The sequence below is a fragment of the Rhinoderma darwinii genome, chromosome 6 (assembly GCF_050947455.1).
Source record: "Rhinoderma darwinii isolate aRhiDar2 chromosome 6, aRhiDar2.hap1, whole genome shotgun sequence".
Classification (NCBI taxonomy): domain Eukaryota; kingdom Metazoa; phylum Chordata; class Amphibia; order Anura; family Rhinodermatidae; genus Rhinoderma; species Rhinoderma darwinii.
The window spans coordinates 22452952-22474316 of record NC_134692.1 but is presented as its reverse complement, the minus strand read 5'-3'; the positions used below and the strand labels follow the sequence as shown (position 1 = coordinate 22474316).

Sequence of the window (21365 nt, the reverse complement as noted above, 5' to 3'; positions counted from 1 at the left end):
TATCGGTCTCTTTAAATAGAATTCACACTTTTTATGTCAAAGAAGCAATCTTAATACGTTACTACTATAATTATCTTTATCTTCATGTAATTTCTGCCTTTCAAAAAGAAAGGACACCATCCAAAAACTAGACAAAATGGTGAGACATCAATATTGATAATTCCTTTTAACACCAATAGAGTGATAAATTAGGCTAAAAAAAAAAAGCAATAATGTTACAGTCAGTACCTCGTTCACTTGCATCGTCAACCAAAATGATTTCGGATAACAGATGGTGCGGTGATCGATTGATGACACTGTAGACGGTCCGTAGCAGAGTGCTCCAGGCCTCATTGTGGAATACTATTACTATGCTTGTGTTGGGAAGTTCATCTGGGTGAACTTTAGTCTTACATCTGGAAAAAACAAGAATATGAATAAAAAACAGTTATGTCAAAGCACAGATCCTAGTACATAACTTTTTGGATTAAAAAAAAACAACAAAAAAAACCTAGACGATCCAAGTTGTATAGTGATGAGAGAATGTGAAGGGAAGACCCGCCTGATCTAGTCTTCCTCTTCCAGCTACTCCAATACTATATATTTATGTATTTTATTTGTTCAACATTTCATGAAGAAATGCACTTCAGCATGTGGTACTAATAAACTATTAAAAACAAAAAAAAACCTGTTCACACGGAGTATTTTGCAGGAGGAATATCTGCCTCAAAATTCCGTTTGGAAGTTTGAGGCAGATATTCCTCTCCCTGCACGCCGATTTTCACAGAGTTTTTGAGCGCCGCGGGCATAAAACACTGTGAAATACGCTTTCTCTGCCTCCCATTGAAGTCAATGGGAGGTCAGAGTAGTTTTACTGCTCGCAGGAAAAAGACGCCAACGCCTCCCATTGAAATCAATGGGAGGCATTTTCGGGCCGTTTTTGACGAGTTTTGTGACGCGGTTTCCGCGTCAAAAAAATCGTCAAAATACTCTGTGTGAACATAGCCTAAAGCTATGTTCACACTGAGTTTTTTGCAGGCAGAATTTCTGCCTCAAAATTCGGTTTGGAAGTTTGAGGCAGATTTTCCTCTCCCTGCACGCCGATTTTCGCAACACTTTTCGTGGCGTTTTTTGCCCGTGGCCATTGAGCACCGCGGGCATAAAACGCAGCGAAATACGCTTTCTCTGCCTTCCATTGACGTCAATGGGAGGTCAGAGGCGTAAACGCCCGAAGATAGGGCATGTCCCTTCTTTCTCCCGCGAGCCGTTTTTTCCGCTCGCAGGAAAAAAACGCCTCCGCCTCCCATTGAAATCGATGGGAGGCATTTTCATCCGTTTTTTGGCGTGTTTTCTAACGTGGTTTCCGCGTCAAAAAACGTGTCAAAAAAACTCTGTGTGAACTCCCCCTTAAAATATATATTTTTTTAGCTGTTGTTGCGTGACTGCTCCTTCCATTAAAATGAAAGAAACGTTTAATGCTCCCAGGGTGCTCGTGGGCTCCTTTAAGGGCATTTCTATCTCAGTTTAAAGCCAGGATCACACACATACATTTTTGATGCAGTTTTTGGCTCAGTATTTTGAGCCAAAGCCAAAAGCGGATCCAAAAGGAAGGAAAGGTATAAAGAAAAGACTGACGCATCTTCTTTCCTTTGTGCCCACTTCTGTGTGTGGCTAAAAAAAAAACTGCATGAAAACTGCGTGTTTGTGATCCCACTTTTTTCCCGTGTCACACTCAATGGGGTCCAAAAAGCTGAGATATGAAGAATTGTTTGGTGAAATTCTTATACCCTATAGCTGCTTTAGCTGCCACTGTGCCTGCCAAACTAAGGCTGGGTTCACACGTGGCGGAATTTCACTTAAATTCCGCTGCGGACGCTCCGCAGCGTTAATCCGCAGCGGAGCCGTTTCTCCATTGCCTTCCACTTCTATTTAGAAGTGTTCGTTTAGACGAGGCGTAAAATTCCGCTGCGGAGCATAGGCTGCGGAGCGGAATTTGGTGTCCGCAGCATGCTCTGTCTGTTGCGGAGCAGTGGCGGACTCATGGCGGAATTTCTCCATTGACTTCAATGGAGATTCTAAATTCCGCAATGAAGTCCGCAGCTGTCATGCACATGTTATGTGTGCTGCGGATGCGTCTTGCTTTTTTGTCATGACATTTCTTCATTCTGGCTGGACCCATGTATTTCTAGGTCTACAGCCAGACTGAGGAAGTCAATGGGGCTCCCGTAATGATGGGAGCGTTGCTAGGAGACGTCAGTAAATAGTCACTGTCCAGGGTGCTGAAAGAGTTAAGCGATCGGCAGTAACTGTTTCTGCACCCTGGACAGTGACTACGATCTCAATATACAGCAACCTGTAAAAAAAAATGAAGTTCATACTTACCGAGAACTCCCTGCTTCTGTCTCCAGTCCGGCCTCCCAGGATGACGTTTCAGTCTAAGTGACGGCTGCAGCCAATCACAGGCCAATAACAGGCTGCAGCGGTCACATGGACTGCCGCGTCATCCAGGGAGGTCGGGCTGGATGCCGAAGGAGGGACGCGTCACCAAGACAACGGCCGGTAAGTATGAATTTCTTTGACTTTCACAAGGGAAAGTGCTGTCCCTTCTCTCTATCCTGCACTGATAGGGAGAAGGGAAGTACTTTTACCGCAGTCCGCAGCAGCTAGTCCGCATCAATTTACTGCACATTTTGTGCAGATCCGCAGCAGAATCTGCAACACAGATTCTGTGCGGCATTGATGCGGACAGTTGCGGAGGAAATCCGCCACGTGTGGCCATGCCCTAAGGTCACTGATGATTTGTTTTTCTCTGAATATCAAAATTGGTGACCACCTTTGTTTCTCTTCTTCATGGACCACTAGGACAGTCGAAGGGGTAACTTGAAGCTCTTGGGCCCCAATGCAAAATCTGTTTCAGGGCCCCCACAACTATCACATATCAATCATCGAATTAGTCTGCTCAAATGGGGCAGAGGACCCCCCTCAGGCTTTAGGACCTGAGTGCAACTGCACCCTTTACACCCCCTATAGTTACGCCCTTGAGGACAGCTCAACAGTTTGAGGACCTCACCTCCCCAAATAGGAAACCATATCTCAGCTTCCTGAGCATTCTCTTCGGCAGGATTGAGGTTGTCATTAGTCACATCGGACTTTTCAGAGTTAAACTTTACCATAAATGGTTCATTCAATGACAACATGTAGAACTATCCTATAACTCGTCAGCAAGAAATTGACCATCTACTTTCATTACGATGACTTACACTCAGGGGCGTAGCTAAAGGCTCATGGGCCCCGATGCAAAAGTCCTTCATGGCCCCCCCCCCCCCCAGTTCTCTTCATGGCTGACGGCCCACAGCTTTCAGCTCAATTGCTGGGTCTCAGGGGTGTAGTTAAGGGCTTAAAGGAACAGTGTCATCACAAATTATTTTTTTATATGTTAAAGATGTTAGTGCTTTATTAAAAACGTTTATATTTATTTGTGTGTTTGTGTTTTACTTTTTCTTATTTTTACACTTTTTCTTCCCTATGGGGGCTGCCATTTTTTGTTCCATTTCTGTATGTGTCGATTAACGACACATACAGACATGGAATACGGCAGCCACAGTCCCATAGGGACTGCGAACGGCTCCCATCCCATTGACTTCTGTGTACGGCGTCTGTGTGGGAACTGCGCATGCGCCGCTCCCACACAGTCCAATTCGAAATTGGCGCCGTCCGGCGCCAATTTCCTGTGGACCGGAAGTCGCGGCCGGACAGTAATATTACTACTTCCGGTCGCGGCTTCCGGATTTGTGCACTTGGACCAGCGGCAGCAGACGGAGCGGACGGGCCGGAGGGAGCCGCGGCGGCAGGAGCAGGTAAGAGATTTCAATGTATGTTCGTGTTTGTGTGTGTTTACTACTGTATGTAAACCTACTACACTGTGTGTTAGCTCAAAAAATGGCGACACACAGTGTAGGAGGTTACACCGTTCAAACCCCACGTTTATCCCGGCACTAGCCAGGATAAAGGAGGGGGGATGCTGAGAGCTCACTAGAGCGAGGGCTTTTTACCCAATTTTGCAATGCTGCAATTTTGGGAATAGCTCCATCTAGTGACCAGAAATGGGAAATATTATAAATTAGAATTAATTTATAATATTTCCTGACTCGTGTAAAAAATAAAAAAAATTTGAACAATGTTTAATCATTTATACACTAAATGTTTAATTTAAAAAAAAAAAACATGTTTTTCTGGCAACACATTCCCTTTAAAACATCAGGGGCAATAGCCTCAATATATATTCCCCCCACAAAAAATTTATGTGTGTGTGTATATATATATTAACTGATCGGCAGTAACTCTTTCAGCACCCTGGACAGTGAATTCTGATCACAATATAGAGTACCTGTAAAAAAAAAAAAAGGACGTTCATACTTACCCAGAACTTCCTGCTTCCTCCAGTCCGGTCTCCCGGCCGTTGCCTTGGTGACGCGTCCCTCTCTTGACATCCGGCCCGACATCCCTGGATGACGTTTTAGCCCATGTGACCGCTGCAGCCAATCACAGGCCAATCACATGCTGCAGCGGTCACATGGACTACCGCGTCATCCAGGGATGTCGGGCTGGATGTCAAGAGAGGGACGCGTCACCAAGGCAACGGCCGGGTAAGTATGAATTTCTTTTACTTTTACCTCGGAAGGGGCTGCCGATTAGTGCAGTGCAATTTTGCATAGAAAACGTGCCCGTATATATGGGTGGAATACTGGTGACACCGGACCCGTATTTATGGGCACGGGTCCGTAAATACTGGTGCAAAACGGGTCGAATACGTGTGACACCGGACCCGTATTTACACCAGTATTTACGGGAGGGAAAAAATACGTTCGTGTGCATGAGGCCTTAGTAATGGCCGCTGGCTGATTGACAACCTCCATTACTAAGGCGGGGCTTAATGTTTGCCGGTGAAAAGGTCAACACTAACCCCCATTATTACCCCGGTATCCTTCGTCACCTGGCTTCAGGGCACAGTCTCAATTGCGACCGCTGCGACCTCAATAGCTATGCCACTGCCCAAATCGTAATATCACAAGAAGAAGAAAAGAAGAAAACACAGGTATGATGAGCGCTACAGGAGGAAGCCAGTAGTTTGTGGATTCATTTAAATAATTACTTTGTTAAATACTAAGGCCTAGTTCACACAGAGTTTTTTGCAGGCAAAAAATCTGCCTCAAAATTCCTTCAGTAATTTTGAGGCAGATCTTGACTTGCCGGCAGAACACTTGCCGTATTTTCTGGCCGCAACCATTAAGCGCCGCAGGCAAAAACTGCCACGGAAAACACTTTCTCTGACTCCCATTGAGGTCAATGGGAGGTCAGAAACTATGACGCCTGAAGAAAGGACACAACACTTTTTTTCCGCTCGCGGGGAAAAAAAACACCTCAGCCCCCCATTGAAATCAATGGGAGGCGATTTTGAACGTTTTTTGGCCCAATTTCCAAGGCAGTTTCCTCGTCAAAACCAGCGCCAAAAGACTGTGAACTTCCCCTAAGCATTACGGCACCGAACCGTAATCATGTAATTGATAGAGGCGCTTCTTGATAATTATTAATCAAGTAATCATTTAAAGAACTACTGGCTCCATCCTGCAGCGCTCATCATACCTATGTTTTCTTGCTACTTGTGATATTAGGATGTACCGTGTTCACAGTGCGGTCAAATTGCATTTTTTGCAACGGTTTTCACAAAATCGCAGCACATGATGTGATTTGACAGCACTGTGTCAATTAAGGCCGGATTCAGACGAGCATGTGCGTTTTGCGAGCGCAAAAAACGCGGCGTTTTGTGCGCGCAAAAGGCACTTAACAGCTCCGTGTGTCAGCGTCGTATGATGCGTGGTTGAGTGCTTTTCGCGCAGCCGCCATCATGATGACACTCTGTTTGGATGTTTGTAAACAGAAAAGCATGTGGTGCTTTTCTGTTTACATTCATAGTTTTACTGCTGTTGCGCGAATCACGCGCGTCCCACGGAAGTGCTTCCGTGTGGTGCGCGTGATTTTCACGCACCCATTGACTTCAATGGGTGCGTGATGCGCAAAATACGCACAAAGAACGGACATGTTGTGAGTTTTTCACAGCGGACTCACGCTGTGTAAAAATCACGCACCTGTCTGCACGGACCCATAGACTAATATAGGTCCGTGCGACGCGCATGAAAATCACGTGCGCTGCACGGACGTATATCCCGTTCGTCTGAATAAGCCCTAAGCCTAATGTTTTTATGCATCTTGTACTACTTTTAAGCAATCTTCGAATTTGTGATATGAATGGTGTGGTTTGCTGCAAGTTTCATAATCGCGGCAAAACCGCGCCATTTTTGCCGCAATTATGAAAATCGCGGCAAAACCGCGCCATTTTTGCCGCGATTACGAAAATCGCGGCAAAACGCATGGTGAATTAAAAAACGTAGCAAACCCTACAGGAGTTGCTGTCAGTTGAGACAAGTAAAGAAGAGACAATGGGGGATGCAGGGAGAGAGGGGGTTAAGGAAGCGCTCACCAGGACCTGAGAGGTGGACGTGCCTTCTCTTCTGCCGACTCTGCTGCTATACTGTGGTAGAAGGACCTGATCGGTGGGCGTGGCTTCTGTTCCTCAAAGGCGAATCAGGTCACATGGGCATGACGTCATTAAAGGTCCTTTAGCAAACGGCATCTGTCCAGCTTTAATGCTGCTTATGCAGCGTTTTTACATGAGTAACCTCACGAAAATGTGGTGGGGGGGCCGTGGGCCCCCCAGGCTTCGGGGCCCGGTCGCAATTGCGACCGCTGCGACCCCTATAGCTACGCCACTGCTTACACTAGTCTAGACTAAGAAAACGATTGTGTAATGTGCAGCAGGTGTTTACTATGTGCACATTATAAAATAATTCTTAAATGAATATATCTTGTACAATTCCTTCTACAGATGTAAACTAATGAATAACAAGGATACAGAGACACTGAGAGTGCGGCTGCCAATAAATAGGGCCTGTTAGCAAAATGTGGAGCGTTCTGCCTATACAGATGGCTAATGATTTACTGGAGCGGGCTTGGCGCTCCGGTAATACGCTACACGATGAATGGAAACTTTGTTGATATTACTTTGGCAATAAGTCAAATTGTCACATATTTCGTTTTCCCCGAAGGGATATCTCCTGCATTTATTTTGTATAATTGTTATTTGGCTACTAAACAGTATGGTGTTTGTTGGAACTTAATCTTAACTGAATATGTTAAAAGAGTCCTTCGTCATGCTCAGCAAATTAGAAAATATTCTAAAAACACCAACCCCAGACTTTCAGATTTGTACTAAAAAATGTTAATCGAAAATTGTATAATCAATACCCAAAATGAAAATATACCCACCAACGCTATATCATGGTGGGTAAGTATACACAGGGCACTTATGTGGTGCTTCTCTGGGGCAGCATTTCCCATATACTATAATGTAGCTGTCGAGTATTGCATCTATAGCGATGTACAGTACTGTGTATTTTTAGACCAATTTGCTTATTTTAGCAGGATGGTCTAGCCCTGGTGTTTTTGTATAAACCATCAAATGCAACCATGTATAATAACCTGGTGCATGAGCAGAGCCCAAAGGACCCTCTGCCACATGAGAGGACGCAGTAGCCGGGGGGGGGGGGACCCAGGTACAAATTTTGCCATATAGGCCAGAAGCTTATGACCAGTGCAACACCTGCTGCTAGCAACCACCATATGGTGCACTGTCATACAGAAGACAAATAACTTTACCTTATAGTGCCGGCAATTTCCAAAGGGAATAGGCAGCACTCCAAAATGGTTCAAGCGAGAAAAAATGCACCATATTTCGGCGTCTACATATTTCTACTGCGCATGTCAATGCAGGAACGGTCCTATACGTCTATCTAACATTAATAATACGCAAAGACCCAATCTGTGCTTAATATGCATGTGCGTTAGGACCATGCATGCGTAATGGATCAATCAGAGCTCAAGCGGCCATAAGGGTATGTTCGCACACAAACTCAAAAACGTCTGAAAATACGGAGCTGTTTTCAAGGGAAAACAGCTCCTGATTTTCAGAGGTTTTTGTGCCACTCGCGATTTTCGCAGCGTTTTTCACGGCCGTTTTTGGAGCTTTTTTCAATAAAGTCAATGGAAAACGGCTCCAAAAACGTCCCAAGAAGTGTCCTGCCCCCTGTAGGGAGTGCCGCACAGCCCCCTGGTAGGAAGTGTCGCAAAGACTCCTGGTAGGGAGTGCCACACAGCCCCCTGGTTGGTAGTACCACACAGCCCACTGGTTGGTAGTGCCCACAGCCCCCTGGTTGGTAGTGCCCCAAAGCCTCCTGGTTGGTAGTGCCACACAGCCCACTGCCCCCTGGTTGGTAGAGCCACAAAGCCCACAGCCCCCTGGTAGGTAGTGCCACACAGCCCCCCTGTAGATAGCACCCCCCCCCCCCCCCTTCCAGTAAAGATAGCGCCACTGTAGCTCCCTGAAGGAGCGGAATCCCCGTGTGAAAACTCCTGAAGCAGAATCCCGGGTCACAGCGTTGCAGACGCTATGACCATCGATTCCACTCCAGGAGAAGCTCCTGTCGTCTGTGTCCATGACGTCATTGGCTTCTCCTGGAGTAGAATCCCCGGTCATAGAGTCTGCAAGGTTGTGACCGGGGATTCCGCTTCAGGAGTTTCCCCTGATGTCACTGTCCATATATGGACAGAAACATCAAGCAGCGCTCCAGGAGCGGAATCCCCGGCCACACGGGGATTCCACTCCTTCAGGGAGTGCCGTCGCTACCGCTACAGCAGCCGCTAGCGGCGCCACCGCCCTCATGCCCGGTGTCACCGCTAGCAGCCGCTATGGCTGCTACAGCGGTAGCGACGGCCACTAAGTGAAGAAGCGCCTGGGTGGAAAGGCGACTGCAGTTAGTGTGTGTATCCCCGCTCGTAGTTACAACGGTGTGGGGATACACACACCTGCTGGCGCCCCTCTTGCCGTGTGGCGGCTGGCGCCCTGTGCGACCGCACTGGTCAAACATAGCTAAAGCCGGCCATGGTCGTGTACCAATATTAGTTTTTGTAGCTATGCCACAAGAAAAGGCGCCATCTGTGACACTTTCTAAAATTTTGCATGATTTAAAAAAATGTCTTGCCTTTTGGACTGTATCTTGGGGCTTGTATTACTTGTCTAGAAAATGCCTCCCAACTGTCCAGTTTTTCATGGGACTGTCCCACCAATGGGACTGTAAAAAGGTGGGGCTTTGTAGATTTGCATAAAAATGGGCGTTTCTATGCCGTTTTGTGGGCGTTCCAGGTGGAACAGAGGCGGTGCTTAAAATGTCCTGCAAATTGTGATTCATATGTCGGTCGTATGGTCCCTATTACCACTAAGAACTAATCTTATAATGTGATACATATGTTACGATATTGTGACTGCAAACTGTCAGATATACATTGGCGCACATTTCTAACACGTATTTTGTAAAGTATCTGCGGCTTTTATTGTCGTACACAGTTTGTTATTAGAGGCCGGGTATGTGTACAAAGCTTGGTGCTCGCTGTTTCCCAATTCCACTGGAGAACGACAACCGCTATAAAGCGATAATGTAATGTATTAACACCTTTTAAACAATGATATAGCAAATGCTATCAGCAGTACAAAGAGGTTTACACCACTGCTATTCCTTGTCAACATGAAACGTTTCAGCGTGGCATATAGTAGATTGGTATTTACCTCCAAATATACATAAAAGCCTTCCCGATCACTATAATAGTCCTCAGTGTGGTATATAAAGGATGCGCCTGGCAGTGGATTGTCAGGACAAAATGACATGGAATTAAAATTCTACCGCTACAATGTAGCAAAGTCTGATTGATGTGTAGAAAGCGTTACGATCCGCTACTGAAACAGTCATGCTAATGCTTCCATACCAAACACGCTCTGTTTTTCAAGCCTGGTATTACAATGGCAAATTGAATGAAGTCAAAACAATAGTTAATCCGAATGACAACATAAAAGGAGAGACAAACAAAGAAATGACTTGTTCAATGGAAGGAAACTCATTAATAGCAGCAACATTGCTTTATGTCCTTTCCAAATGTATCGACTTTCTTTATATCCTAGCAAAGTGACTTTCCAAAGTGTTTGCCGTTTCAACATTTAGAGTCAACCGTTTTAATCACCAATTAACAATCTTGTGGCACGTCAATGGGCACCTATATGCCACATGTCATGGTAGCATCAGTTTGGTCATGAAGAAGTAGCGTGTTATGGGTGGTTAAGCAGGTTGCTCTAGAAAATATATCTCAAACATTGGCTGCGATCAGTGTATTTCTCTTTTATGATTTTGACAAAACTTTGACCCAATAGAATCACATTTTGCATATATGTGCCTCATTTCTATACATATTGGGGCAGATTTACTATTGCTGTTGCACTAGAATTTTGACTTAAAAAGTTGCGCCTTTTTGTTGTTGACGTACATCATATTAGACAAATGTATTATTGATTTGCGCCAAAAGTATAGATGTAAAATGCTAAAATTAAAACTGGCATAAACTGGCATAAATTTCGCTCATCTTATGACTGCCTGGTCTCAGTTTATTCTGTCTAAACGTTAGACAGCGTTAGTACATCTGCGCTATTGTACTTCATTTGTGGCTGAAGTGAGAAAATGACTTACGGCTTCCTTGAGTTGTGCAGAGATATACAGTTTGCAATGAGGATTCCAAATTGATTATCACCTAGCCTTCTCAGGACACTGAAAGGACTGAAGATAGCCATGGGCATTTTATAACCATTGCCCCAATGCTTTTGTTATTTTAACAGAATAAAGGGCAATAACCTGCTGCCAAATACCTCGTTAAGTACCTATAAATGTATGAAACATTTAGTGCAGTCAGTGTTTTGTTTCTCCTGTATTTATTTATTTTTCAGTTCATGCAGCTGCATCCCCCTCCTCCCATTTATCTTCTATTAACTGTATATTTCTAGTTAAATTTTGGGGGGACTGATGACGTCTATGAACATTCACAGAGAGCCTGCAGGCTACTGGAAGGTGAGGAAGATGCTTTAATACCCTCTTTTTATGTGGTAGAAGACTTTTGGGTCATTCAGGCCCCAGGACCTGGGTACGACTGTTACCTTTACACTTTAAGATTTAATCCATGTAGTCACATGTACTATTGATGTATACAAAAAAAAAAAATATAGGTACACTTTAATCAGACCTGTAAACAAATATAATTAAATAGAGCAAATATAATTGTGCAACCAAAAAAAGGAATTAAGGAGCCAAGAAAATAGCAGGAAATGAAGGACACTTATTATTATTATGGCAGCTTCAGATAGTTCTGTACTTTTCAGCCCAGCGCTAAGACAATTCCAAAAATAAGACTTTTGTATTGAAGGGATTTGGACAACTGAGATTATACTGGAGATGATGTAACTCTGTTCTTTAAGCTGGAGGAGATCCCCTGCTGGTTAAAAGCTGCTTTTTTGTCTAGCACAGCACTCTGCGAAAAAGTTATTTCTAAAAATTCTGTAAATTGTCCTAACTAAACTAGAATACAATTAGAAACGATTACACAAATGTAAAGTGTAGACTTTTCTGTGAACACAATTTTATAATTTTAAAGAGGACCTGTCAGTAGCTCCTACAAAGTGAGATATTAGACTGACGTAATTGCTGCTGAGCCTGTGAGTCCAGCGGTGTTTGTTTCTTACTTCTGCGTCCACCCCGTTGCTGAGTCTCACACCATGACGCTGGCCTAGGAATGTAGCTCCGCCCATTCAGAACCGCTGGTGGCCAAACCCACTTGGCTAGCCTGTGGTTAATTTACATATTGTTTAATAAATAAAGAGGGGGCAATATCTCAGCAATGGGGGGGGGGCTCAGAAGTAAGGAACAAACAGCGCTGGACTCACAGACACAGCGGCAATTATGTGACTCTAATAACTCACTTTGTAGGGGCTAGTGATAGGTCCCTTTTAAGTGATTTTTATTTTAGAAGCCAGTTACAAAATGAAAATTTCCACTAGTAATCTTAATTACGATTAGGTTCTCTTTTCTTTAGTTTGGAGCACAGATCCTTTGCTCCTCTTAGGTCAGGATCATATTTAATGCAGTTTTGGGCTCAGTTTTTTTTAAGCTAAAGCCAGAAGTGGATCCAATAGTAAGGAAAGGTAAAAAGGAGAGACTGATGCATCTACTTTCTTTTGTGTCCACTCCTGTGTTTGGCTTAAAAAAACGGAAACAAAAATTACATTAAAACTGTGTGTGTGATCGTGGCCTTACATTTTAAAAATCTTGGTGACGTAATGCTGCCACTGGGGGGCCCAATTTGTATATTATAGTATACTGCTCTTTTTCACCTGAATACTGATGGAAACCTATAATGGTGGCAGTGAGCCACCAAATGTTAGGGGACGTGAAGATCAATACCCTGAACTAAAATAGTGGAGCGCTGACGTTAATGAAGTATATAATTTTCATTATTTCCGATGATTTCCGGAAAATAGATGTTATGTATACTTTATATCTATGAACTTATTTTCGGATTTAAGCCTTGCACAATGTAATATTGTTCACAGCCTACAGCCTAGGGATTTCCTTCAGAAGTCTTGGACATTGGTGGTCTCTTTAAAGGGAAGGTGTCATGAATTTTTTTTATTCTTTTATCATATTGCTTTTAGTATGATATGAACATACATTTTATTTATTTGTGTGCTTATGTTGTACATTTTACTTTTTTCTTTCTTTTACTTCTCTATGGGGGCTTCCATTTTTTTTTCATCTCTGTATATGTCGATTAACGACACATACAGAGATGGAATACGGCACATACATCCCCATAGAGAATGCGAACGGGAGCCGTTCCATTCACTGCAGCGTACGCCGTCTGTGTGGGAACGGCGCATGCGCTGCTCCCACACAGACCAAAACGAAGCTCGTCAGCAGAGCGAAATCCGGCGCCATTTTCATGTGGACCGGAAGCCGCTGCCGGACAGTAAGATGCCGATTTCCGGCCGTGGCTTCCGGCCATATGTTCAAGGAAGCGAAGACGGAAGGAATAGGAGCGGAGGCGGCAGCGGTGGCAGGAGCAGGTAATTTATGTTTGTGTATGTGATGTGTGTATTATTTTCGTGTATGTTCGTGTTATACTGTCTGCTGAGCACTGTATCTTATCCTCCTACACTGTGCAGTCGCTCAGAAAATGGCGGCACACAGTGTAGGAGGTTTGAAGATTCAAACTCCCTCCTTCTCCTGGCACTAGCCAGAATAAGGGAGGGGGGATTGTGTGAGGACACTAGAGAGAGGGTGTCTACCCCACATTTGCAGCATAAAGGAATGAGGTTGCTTTACCACATTGACCATGCTGCAATTTTGGGAACTGCTCCCTCTATTGACCAGCACATGGAAATGTTATAAATTAGAATCTAATTTATAATATTTCCTGAAATTAAAAAAATTAAAACAATGCGTAATCACTTAAATAATAATTGTTTAACTAAAAAAAAAAAAAAATTCTAGCGACACATTCCCTTTAAGGGAAAATGCTGAGAAACTCTTCTCTTACCCTGGTTACCTCTTATCATGGTTAGACACCAGCCTATTTTAATGGATAAATCTAAGAAAAAAATCTAAAATCCTTACTAATAATCCGTCTCTGAAAGTGCATCACATGGAATACATATATATATATTAGTCCTTCTCAATAAATTAGAATATCATCGAAAAGTACATTTATTTCAGTAATTCAATTCAAAAAGTGAAACTCCTATATTATATAGATTCATTACATACAGAGTGATCTATTTCCAGCATTTTTTTCTTTTAATCTTGATGATTATGGTAACAGTTAATGACAACCGAAAATTTAGTCTCTCAGAAAATTAAAATATTAAATAAGCCCAATTTCAAAAATGATTTTTAATACCGAAATATTGGCCTACTGAAAAGTATGTCCAGTATCTGCCCTCAATACTTGGTCGGGGCTCCTTTTGCATGAATTCCTGCATCAATGCGGCGTGGCATGGAGGGGATCAGCCTGTGGCACTGCTGAGGTGTTATCAATGCGGCGTGGCATGGAGGCGATCAGCCTGTGGCACTGCTGAGGTATTATCAATGCGGCGTGGCATGGAGGGGATCAGCCTGTGGCACTGCTGAGGTGTTATCAATGCGGTGTGGCATGGAGGCGATCAGCCTGTGGCACTGCTGAGGTGTTATCAATGCGGCGTGGCATGGAGGCGATCAGCCTGTGGCACTGCTGAGGTGTTATCAATGTGACATGGCATGGGGGCGATCAGCCTGTGGCACTGCTGAGGTGTTATCAATGCGGCGTGGCAAGGAGGCGATCAGCCTGTGGCACTGCTGAGGTGTTATCAATGCGGCGTGGCATGGAGGCGATCAGCCTGTGGCACTGCTGAGGTGTTATCAATGCGGCGTGGCATGGAGGCGATCAGCCTGTGGCACTGCTGAGGTGTTATCAATGCGGCGTGGCATGGAGGCGATCAGCCTGTGGCACTGCTGAGGTGTTATAAATGCGGCGTGGCATGGAGGCGATCAGCCTGTGGCACTGCTGAGGTGTTATCAATGCGGCGTGGCATGGAGGCGATCAGCCTGTGGCACTGCTGAGGTGTTATCAATGCGGCATGGCATGGAGGCGATCAGCCTGTGGCACTGCTGAGGTGTTATCAATGCGGCGTGGCAAGGAGGCGATCAGCCTGTGGCACTGCTGAGGTGTTATCAATGCGGCGTGGCATGGAGGCGATCAGCCTGTGGCACTGCTGAGGTGTTATCAATGCGGCGTGGCATGGAGGCGATCAGCCTGTGGCACTGCTGAGGTGTTATCAATGCGGCGTGGCATGGAGGCGATCAGCCTGTGGCACTGCTGAGGTGTTATCAATGCGGCGTGGCAAGGAGGCGATCAGCCTGTGGCACTGCTGAGGTGTTATCAATGCGGCGTGGCATGGAGGCGATCAGCCTGTGGCACTGCTGAGGTGTTATCAATGCGGCGTGGCAAGGAGGGGATCAGCCTGTGGCACTGCTGATGTGTTATCAATGCGGCGTGGCATGGAGGCGATCAGCCTGTGGCACTGCTGAGGTATTATCAATGCAGCGTGGCATGGAGGGGATCAGCCTGTGGCACTGCTGAGGTGTTATCAATGTGGCGTGGCATGGAGGCGATCAGCCTGTGGCACTGCTGAGGTGTTATCAATGCGGTGTGGCATGGAGGCGATCAGCCTGTGGCACTGCTGAGGTGTTATCAATGCGGCGTGGCATGGAGGCGATCAGCCTGTGGCACTGCTGAGGTGTTATCAATGCGGCGTGGCAAGGAGGCGATCAGCCTGTGACACTGCTGAGGTGTTATCAATGCGGCGTGGCATGGAGGTGATCAGCCTGTGGCACTGCTGAGGTGTTATCAATGCAGCGTGGCATGGAGGCGATCAGTCTGGGGCACTGCTGAGGTGTTATCAATGTGGCGTGGCAAGGAGGCGATCAGCCTGTGGCACTGCTGAGGTGTTATCAATGCGGCGTGGCATGGAGGCGATCAGCCTGTGGCACTGCTGAGGTGTTATGGAAGCCCAGGTTGCTTTGATAGCGGCCTTCAGCTATTGTTGGGTCTGGTGTCTCATCTTCCTCTTGATAATACCCTTTATTCTCTATGGGGTTTAGGTCAGGCGTGTTTGCTGGCCAATCAAGCGCAGTGATACTGTGGTTATTACACCAGGTATTGGTACTTTTGGCAGTGTGGGCAGGTGCAAAGTCCTGCTGGAAAATGAAATCAGCATCTCCATAAAGCTTGTCAGTAGAGGGAAGCATGAAGTGCTCGAAAATCTCCTGCTAGACGCTGCGCTGACTCTGGACTTGATATAAAAGTCCCAGATAACGCCATTAAGTTTTTAATTGATGTAGTATGAACCTAACAAAAAATCATTCTGCGCCACGGGATTACAGCTCCTGCACCCCCTTAGCTTTACCACCAAATCTGCACTAAATTATTAAATAGAGCAGAAATTTACAATTCCAACCTTTATCCCAGAAAGTAACCCCTGACAAAAAATTATCCATCATGAAGAACTCCTTACAACTAACTCATTCCTACTGTAAGGGTAACTTCTCTTACTGTCTTGCCGTTTTCTGGTGAACAACTAACCTAGGTATTGGGTACCCAGAGGTTTAACGTGAAGCTCCTGGACCCCAATGCAACATCTATAATAGGGCCCCAAACTAACGTGAGCTATTTATAATAATAGTGTCTTCTTATTAGTCAGAGGAGCCTATGAGCCACCACCTCAGGCACCAGAAACCGGGTGCGACTGCTATCTCTGCACCCCCTTATTTCTACACCCTTGCATTGCTTTAGAAACAGTGACTGTGAGTATATGCAGAGGGTGAACTGACACAAACTCTTTGTTACTCCTATAGATCTCCTATTAATTTACCATTTCAGAAAGTATCTCACATAATATATGAAGAAATATTTTTGTTGCATTTCAGCTTTTTCTCATTGATACATAAAACTGTATTAATCTTGTCGTCCCTGTGCTCAGCTTTACATTCCTGATTCATTTCTTCATAAATCACAGCATTACAGGGTTTATTATTCTGTGGATTGGTAACAGAGTCCTTGTATATACATGAAGTCGATGGATGCATTGGAAGACGGATCTCTATGGCCCATTGGTTTTTATCGTCAGCATATTTTCGTAAATTATTTTCAGCTTCTTGATCACCGGATTGCGCAGTTGGCAATAATACTACAAAAGTAATGCACATTGTTCCATTATTAAATCTGAGTTATCTTGGTCTAAGAGACAATCGGTAATGGGAGCTATTACAATGCCCATTAGGGGGTGCCACTCTATGTCCTGAGTAATGTAGAAATGTTATCCTTCCCTACTGCTGCCCTGTTTGTGTGCCAGTATTTACTGTAGTTGTGGAATTATATTTATGAGCTGGAAATTTAAGGATGAACAGTGTTCTAGGTCGTAGATACAGGAGTGCAGAAGTTATATAGCAAAAAATGAAATAAAAAATACTTTGAAATGCATTTTTTTTTTTAAATTAAAACGTTATTACCATTAATGAGCTATGCTACTTTCTGTAACTGTAAACTATGAAGGGCATCCTGGAATAGCTGTTTTAAGGGCTTGTCATTTTTGGTAATTTTTTCTGTATGCCTTATTAGATTATATTGAGGTCAAAGTAACATAGGATGTAAGGCTTAAAAAAAAGACATAAATCCACCTCATTCAGCCTATTCTTCTGTAATATTGATCCAGAAGAAGGCAAATAAAAAACCATGAGGCAGAAGCCAATTTAACTAATTTTAGGGGGAAAATTCCTTCCCGACTCCAATATTGCAATCAAAATAAATCCCTGGTTCAACAACTTATCTCCAGTAATCGAATGCCCATAAATAGTAATATTATTACCTTCAAGAATGGCATCCAGGCCCCTTTAACAATCTTTCTATGAATCATCGATCAAAACATCCTGTGGCAGAGAGTTCCATAGTCTCAATGCTCTTACAGTAAAGAACCCTTTCTATGTTGTAAAGGGAGGGGGGAGTGTCACACTGGGGGATCTGCCATGTGTGTACATTATATGGTTACCCATTGATATGGGGGTCACAGTAGTCACAATCATGTGGGACACTGACAATGTTTACTTTAAGCCCCGGCAGGTTAAAACTACTCCCCCCACCGGACACAAGTATGAAACATTAATCCTTTCACTGTCCTGAACTATCAGGGATGCTGATATTTACCCTCTCTCTACCCTAGTTACCTTTCATTGTAATCCTGACTGTGATGATAATGAGATGATGCTGAGAAGTGATCTCTACAGAACAGGAAGGGTCAGTCTATTATGAATGGTGGATCCTATGTTATCTATATAGAGCTGTTACCTGTCATTGTAATCCTGACTGTGATGATAATGAGATGACTGCTGGGAAGTGATCTCTACAGAACAGGAAGGGTCAGTCTTTTATAAATGGTGGATCCTGTGTTATCTATATAGAGGTGTTACCTGTTAGTATAATCCCACCTGTGATGATAATGAGATGACTGCTGAGAAGTGATCTCTACAGAAAAGGAAGGGTCAGTTTATTATGAATGGGGGATCCTGTGTTATCTGTATAAAGGTGTTACCTGTTTGTGTAATCCTGCCTGTGATTATAGTGAGATGACTGCTGATTATAGTGATCTCTACAGAACAGGAAGTGTTAGCCTATTGTGAGACTCAGTGGCCAGAGGAAAAGAGTTTAGAATTTTTTTTTTTTAATAATGACAATGGCACAGAAAAAAAAAAAAAATCACCAAACATTATTTTGAAATTTGCTTAAAGGGAACCTGTCACCAGCGTTTCACCTATTAAACCAGCAATAACTGGTGGAAGTGGGTAAAAAAAAATCAATCAGTTTTATGTAACATATAATTATCTTCTCAGCACGCTCTGTAACTTTAGTATTCAGTTTTTTAGTGTTCCCGCACCGTATGCTAATGACCATAAGAGTCATATCTCTTTCTTGAAAAAGAGTCGTATCTTCATTCCTCAAACATTTCTAAGTTAACTCCGCCTCCTTACTTTTGATTTACAGCTCCTTGCCCCCTCCCATCACGTACGAAATGCCACGCTTACGCATCGATGTCCTGTCCTGGTGCATGCGCACAACTGGACACCGTAGCGTCGAATGTGCCTTAACTAGATTTGAGGCCTGGACGAAGCAGGGAAGGGTGTCGGACCATACATGACGGGCGAGACGAGATTTCAGCATTCAGGGCGGGTCAGTTTTTGTCGGTGGGCGGACATAAGAAGAAGAACTAACTAGACTGCCGGATTAGTACCATAAAAGGCGTAAAATGTTTGCAGACCATTATTTATGGTCGGAGGAGGTGTTTAGGAGAGGGGTAACAACAATGAACTTTTGATAGCAGCAGCCAGCGGGGGTGAGTAGAGTTCAATAGGTGAAATACTGCTGACAGCTTCCCTTTAACATAAAAACTTTGAATAATATGCCATTTTCTGATGACACATTTTCTTTAACCCCTTAATACCAAAGGTATTTTAAACCTTAATGACCGAGCAGTTTTTTAAGTTTTTCAATTGTCGCATTCAAAGAGCTATAATTTTTTTCTTTTTCCATAGACACAGCTGTATAAGGACTTCTTATTGTGGGACAAGTTGTATTTTTTAATTGCAACATTTTGGGGTGCATATAGTTTATTGTTTAAAGTTTTATTTACTTTTTTAGTGGGGTACTGGAAAAAAAACTGAAATTTTGCCATTCTTTTTTTGCGTCTTAATTTTACACTGTTGTCCGTGTGATATAAATAACATAATAACTATATTCTGCGGGTCATTACGTTTGCGGTGATACCAAATTTATATAGGTTTTTTATGTTTTCCTGCTTTTTTACGGCGTTCACTGTGTCGATTAAATAATGAAATCGTTTTATAGTTGTTAGTCGTTACGGACACGGCGATACCAAATATGAGTAACTTTTTACTTTTCTTCATAATAAAGTATTTTGCAAGGGGAAAAAGTTTTTTTTTTTTGTTTTGTTTTTTTACTTGGGACTTTTATTTATTTATTTTAAACTTTATTTAACTTTTTTTAACTTCTTTTTTAGTCCCACTAGGGGACTTTACTGTGCGATCTTTTGATCGCTATTATAATACACTGCAATACTTCTGTATTGCAGTGTATTATTGCCTGTCAGTGTAAAACAGGCAATCACTAAAGGCAGACCTGGGGGCCTATGTTAGGCTCCCAGGCTGCCATAGAAATCATCGGCACCCCGCGATGCACGCGGGGTGCCAGTGGGGTGAGTAAGGGAGCTCCCTCCTTCTATAACAACTCAGATGCGGCGCTCGCAATTGAGCGCCGTATCTACGGAGTTAAATATGATCGGAGACCACTGCTAGGAGTCTCTGAACGGTGCCCTCAAGCCTGAGGCTGTTAGCTACAACCCGGGCTTCCGATGCACAATGCGGGAAAAGTTTTTCTGAAGTGCCGCCGTGAAAAGGCGACACTTCAGAAGAACTGCCCCAAACGGCCGACATAAAAAGGCTATATACCAGTCATTAAGGGGTCAATATATTACTAGTTTCACAAAATATATACCTACACTTTATATAAGAGAAAGGCACAGCAGAGAAATAATTACCAGAAAATAGACTGCGGCTTATGGAAGATTATTATGCTATAAAATAATAGTGATGGTATAAAGTGCAGACAGTCGAGGTTGTAAAGGAGACAAGACAACAGTGCTGTTCTTTCTGCTGACAGAGAGATCCCCTGCTGTCCAAAAAGCTGCTTTCTTGTCTGGCACAGATTCTCCAGGCGTTGATCTGCTATGTCTGACTATCAGCTTTATGCAGCTTCTTACGGAAAAAAATCCTATCAGTTTCTTATTAACCACCTATAAATGTGTAAAAATATGCAGATCTAGGCAACATTTCTCATCGGGTGTAAAAGGGCCAGACAACAGAATCTATTAAGCAACAACCAGTAACAAGGTGTTACTAACGTATAGGATAAACTAGCTGTTAAGGATCTGCCAGGCACAGCTTCTGTATCTACGCCCATAGGTAATCAGTCTGCACCTGCTTCTATGTCTGTGAGACTGACTCCATCTTCCTCCACTCAGGATAGCAGGCTTAGGAGGGGGAGAGCCTATCACAGCCTGGCCAGACGGAGCTAGCTCCCGCCCTCTGTCTATTTATACCTGCCTTTCCTGTTCCTCCTTGCTTGTGATTCTTCTCGTTTGGTTTCCTGGCCCTGCTGCAGCTTCTTGAACTATTTGACCCTGCTTCATATTGACCCAGGCTTACTGACTACTCTCCTGCTCTGCGTTTGGTACCTCGTACACTCCTGGTTTGACTCGGCTTGTTCACTACTCTCCTGCTCTGCGTTTGGTACCTCGTACACTCCTGGTTTGACTCAGCTTGTTCACTACTCTCCTGCTCTGCGTTTGGTACCTCGTACACTCCTGGTTTGACTCGGCTCGTTCACCACTCTTGTTGCTCACGGTGTTTCCGTGGGCAACTGCCCCTTTTCCCTTGCTTCTGTGTACCCTTGTCTGTTTGTCTGTCGTGCACTTATTGAGCGTAGGGACTGTCGCCCAGTTGTACCCCGTCGCCTAGGGCGGGTCGTTGCAAGTAGGCAGGGACTGAGTGGCGGGTAGATTAGGGCTCACTTGTCTGTTTCCTTACCCCCATCATTACACTAGCATTAATGACAGGGGTTGTAGTCACTCTGCCTACACATAACGGCAACAGATGGGACTAGACGGCTGACTAGTAGCTTGAATAACATCCCCAGAAATCCAGGTTGTCTTCTCATATGCTTAGTAATTTACAGAATGGCTT

The 21365-nt window shown here is 44.0% G+C and overlaps 1 protein-coding gene across 5 annotated transcripts in view; it reads right to left on the bottom strand.

Moving 5' to 3' along the window:
- GALNT13 (polypeptide N-acetylgalactosaminyltransferase 13) overlaps window positions 1-21365 on the bottom strand; it is a 208128-nt gene that overhangs the window by 86449 nt on the left and 100314 nt on the right. For all 5 annotated transcript variants that reach the window (XM_075829297.1, XM_075829298.1, XM_075829299.1 and 2 more), the window contains exon 3: window positions 229-395. In XM_075829297.1, the coding sequence (XP_075685412.1) occupies window positions 229-395 (167 nt within the window). The remainder of the gene's footprint in view (window positions 1-228; window positions 396-21365) is intronic.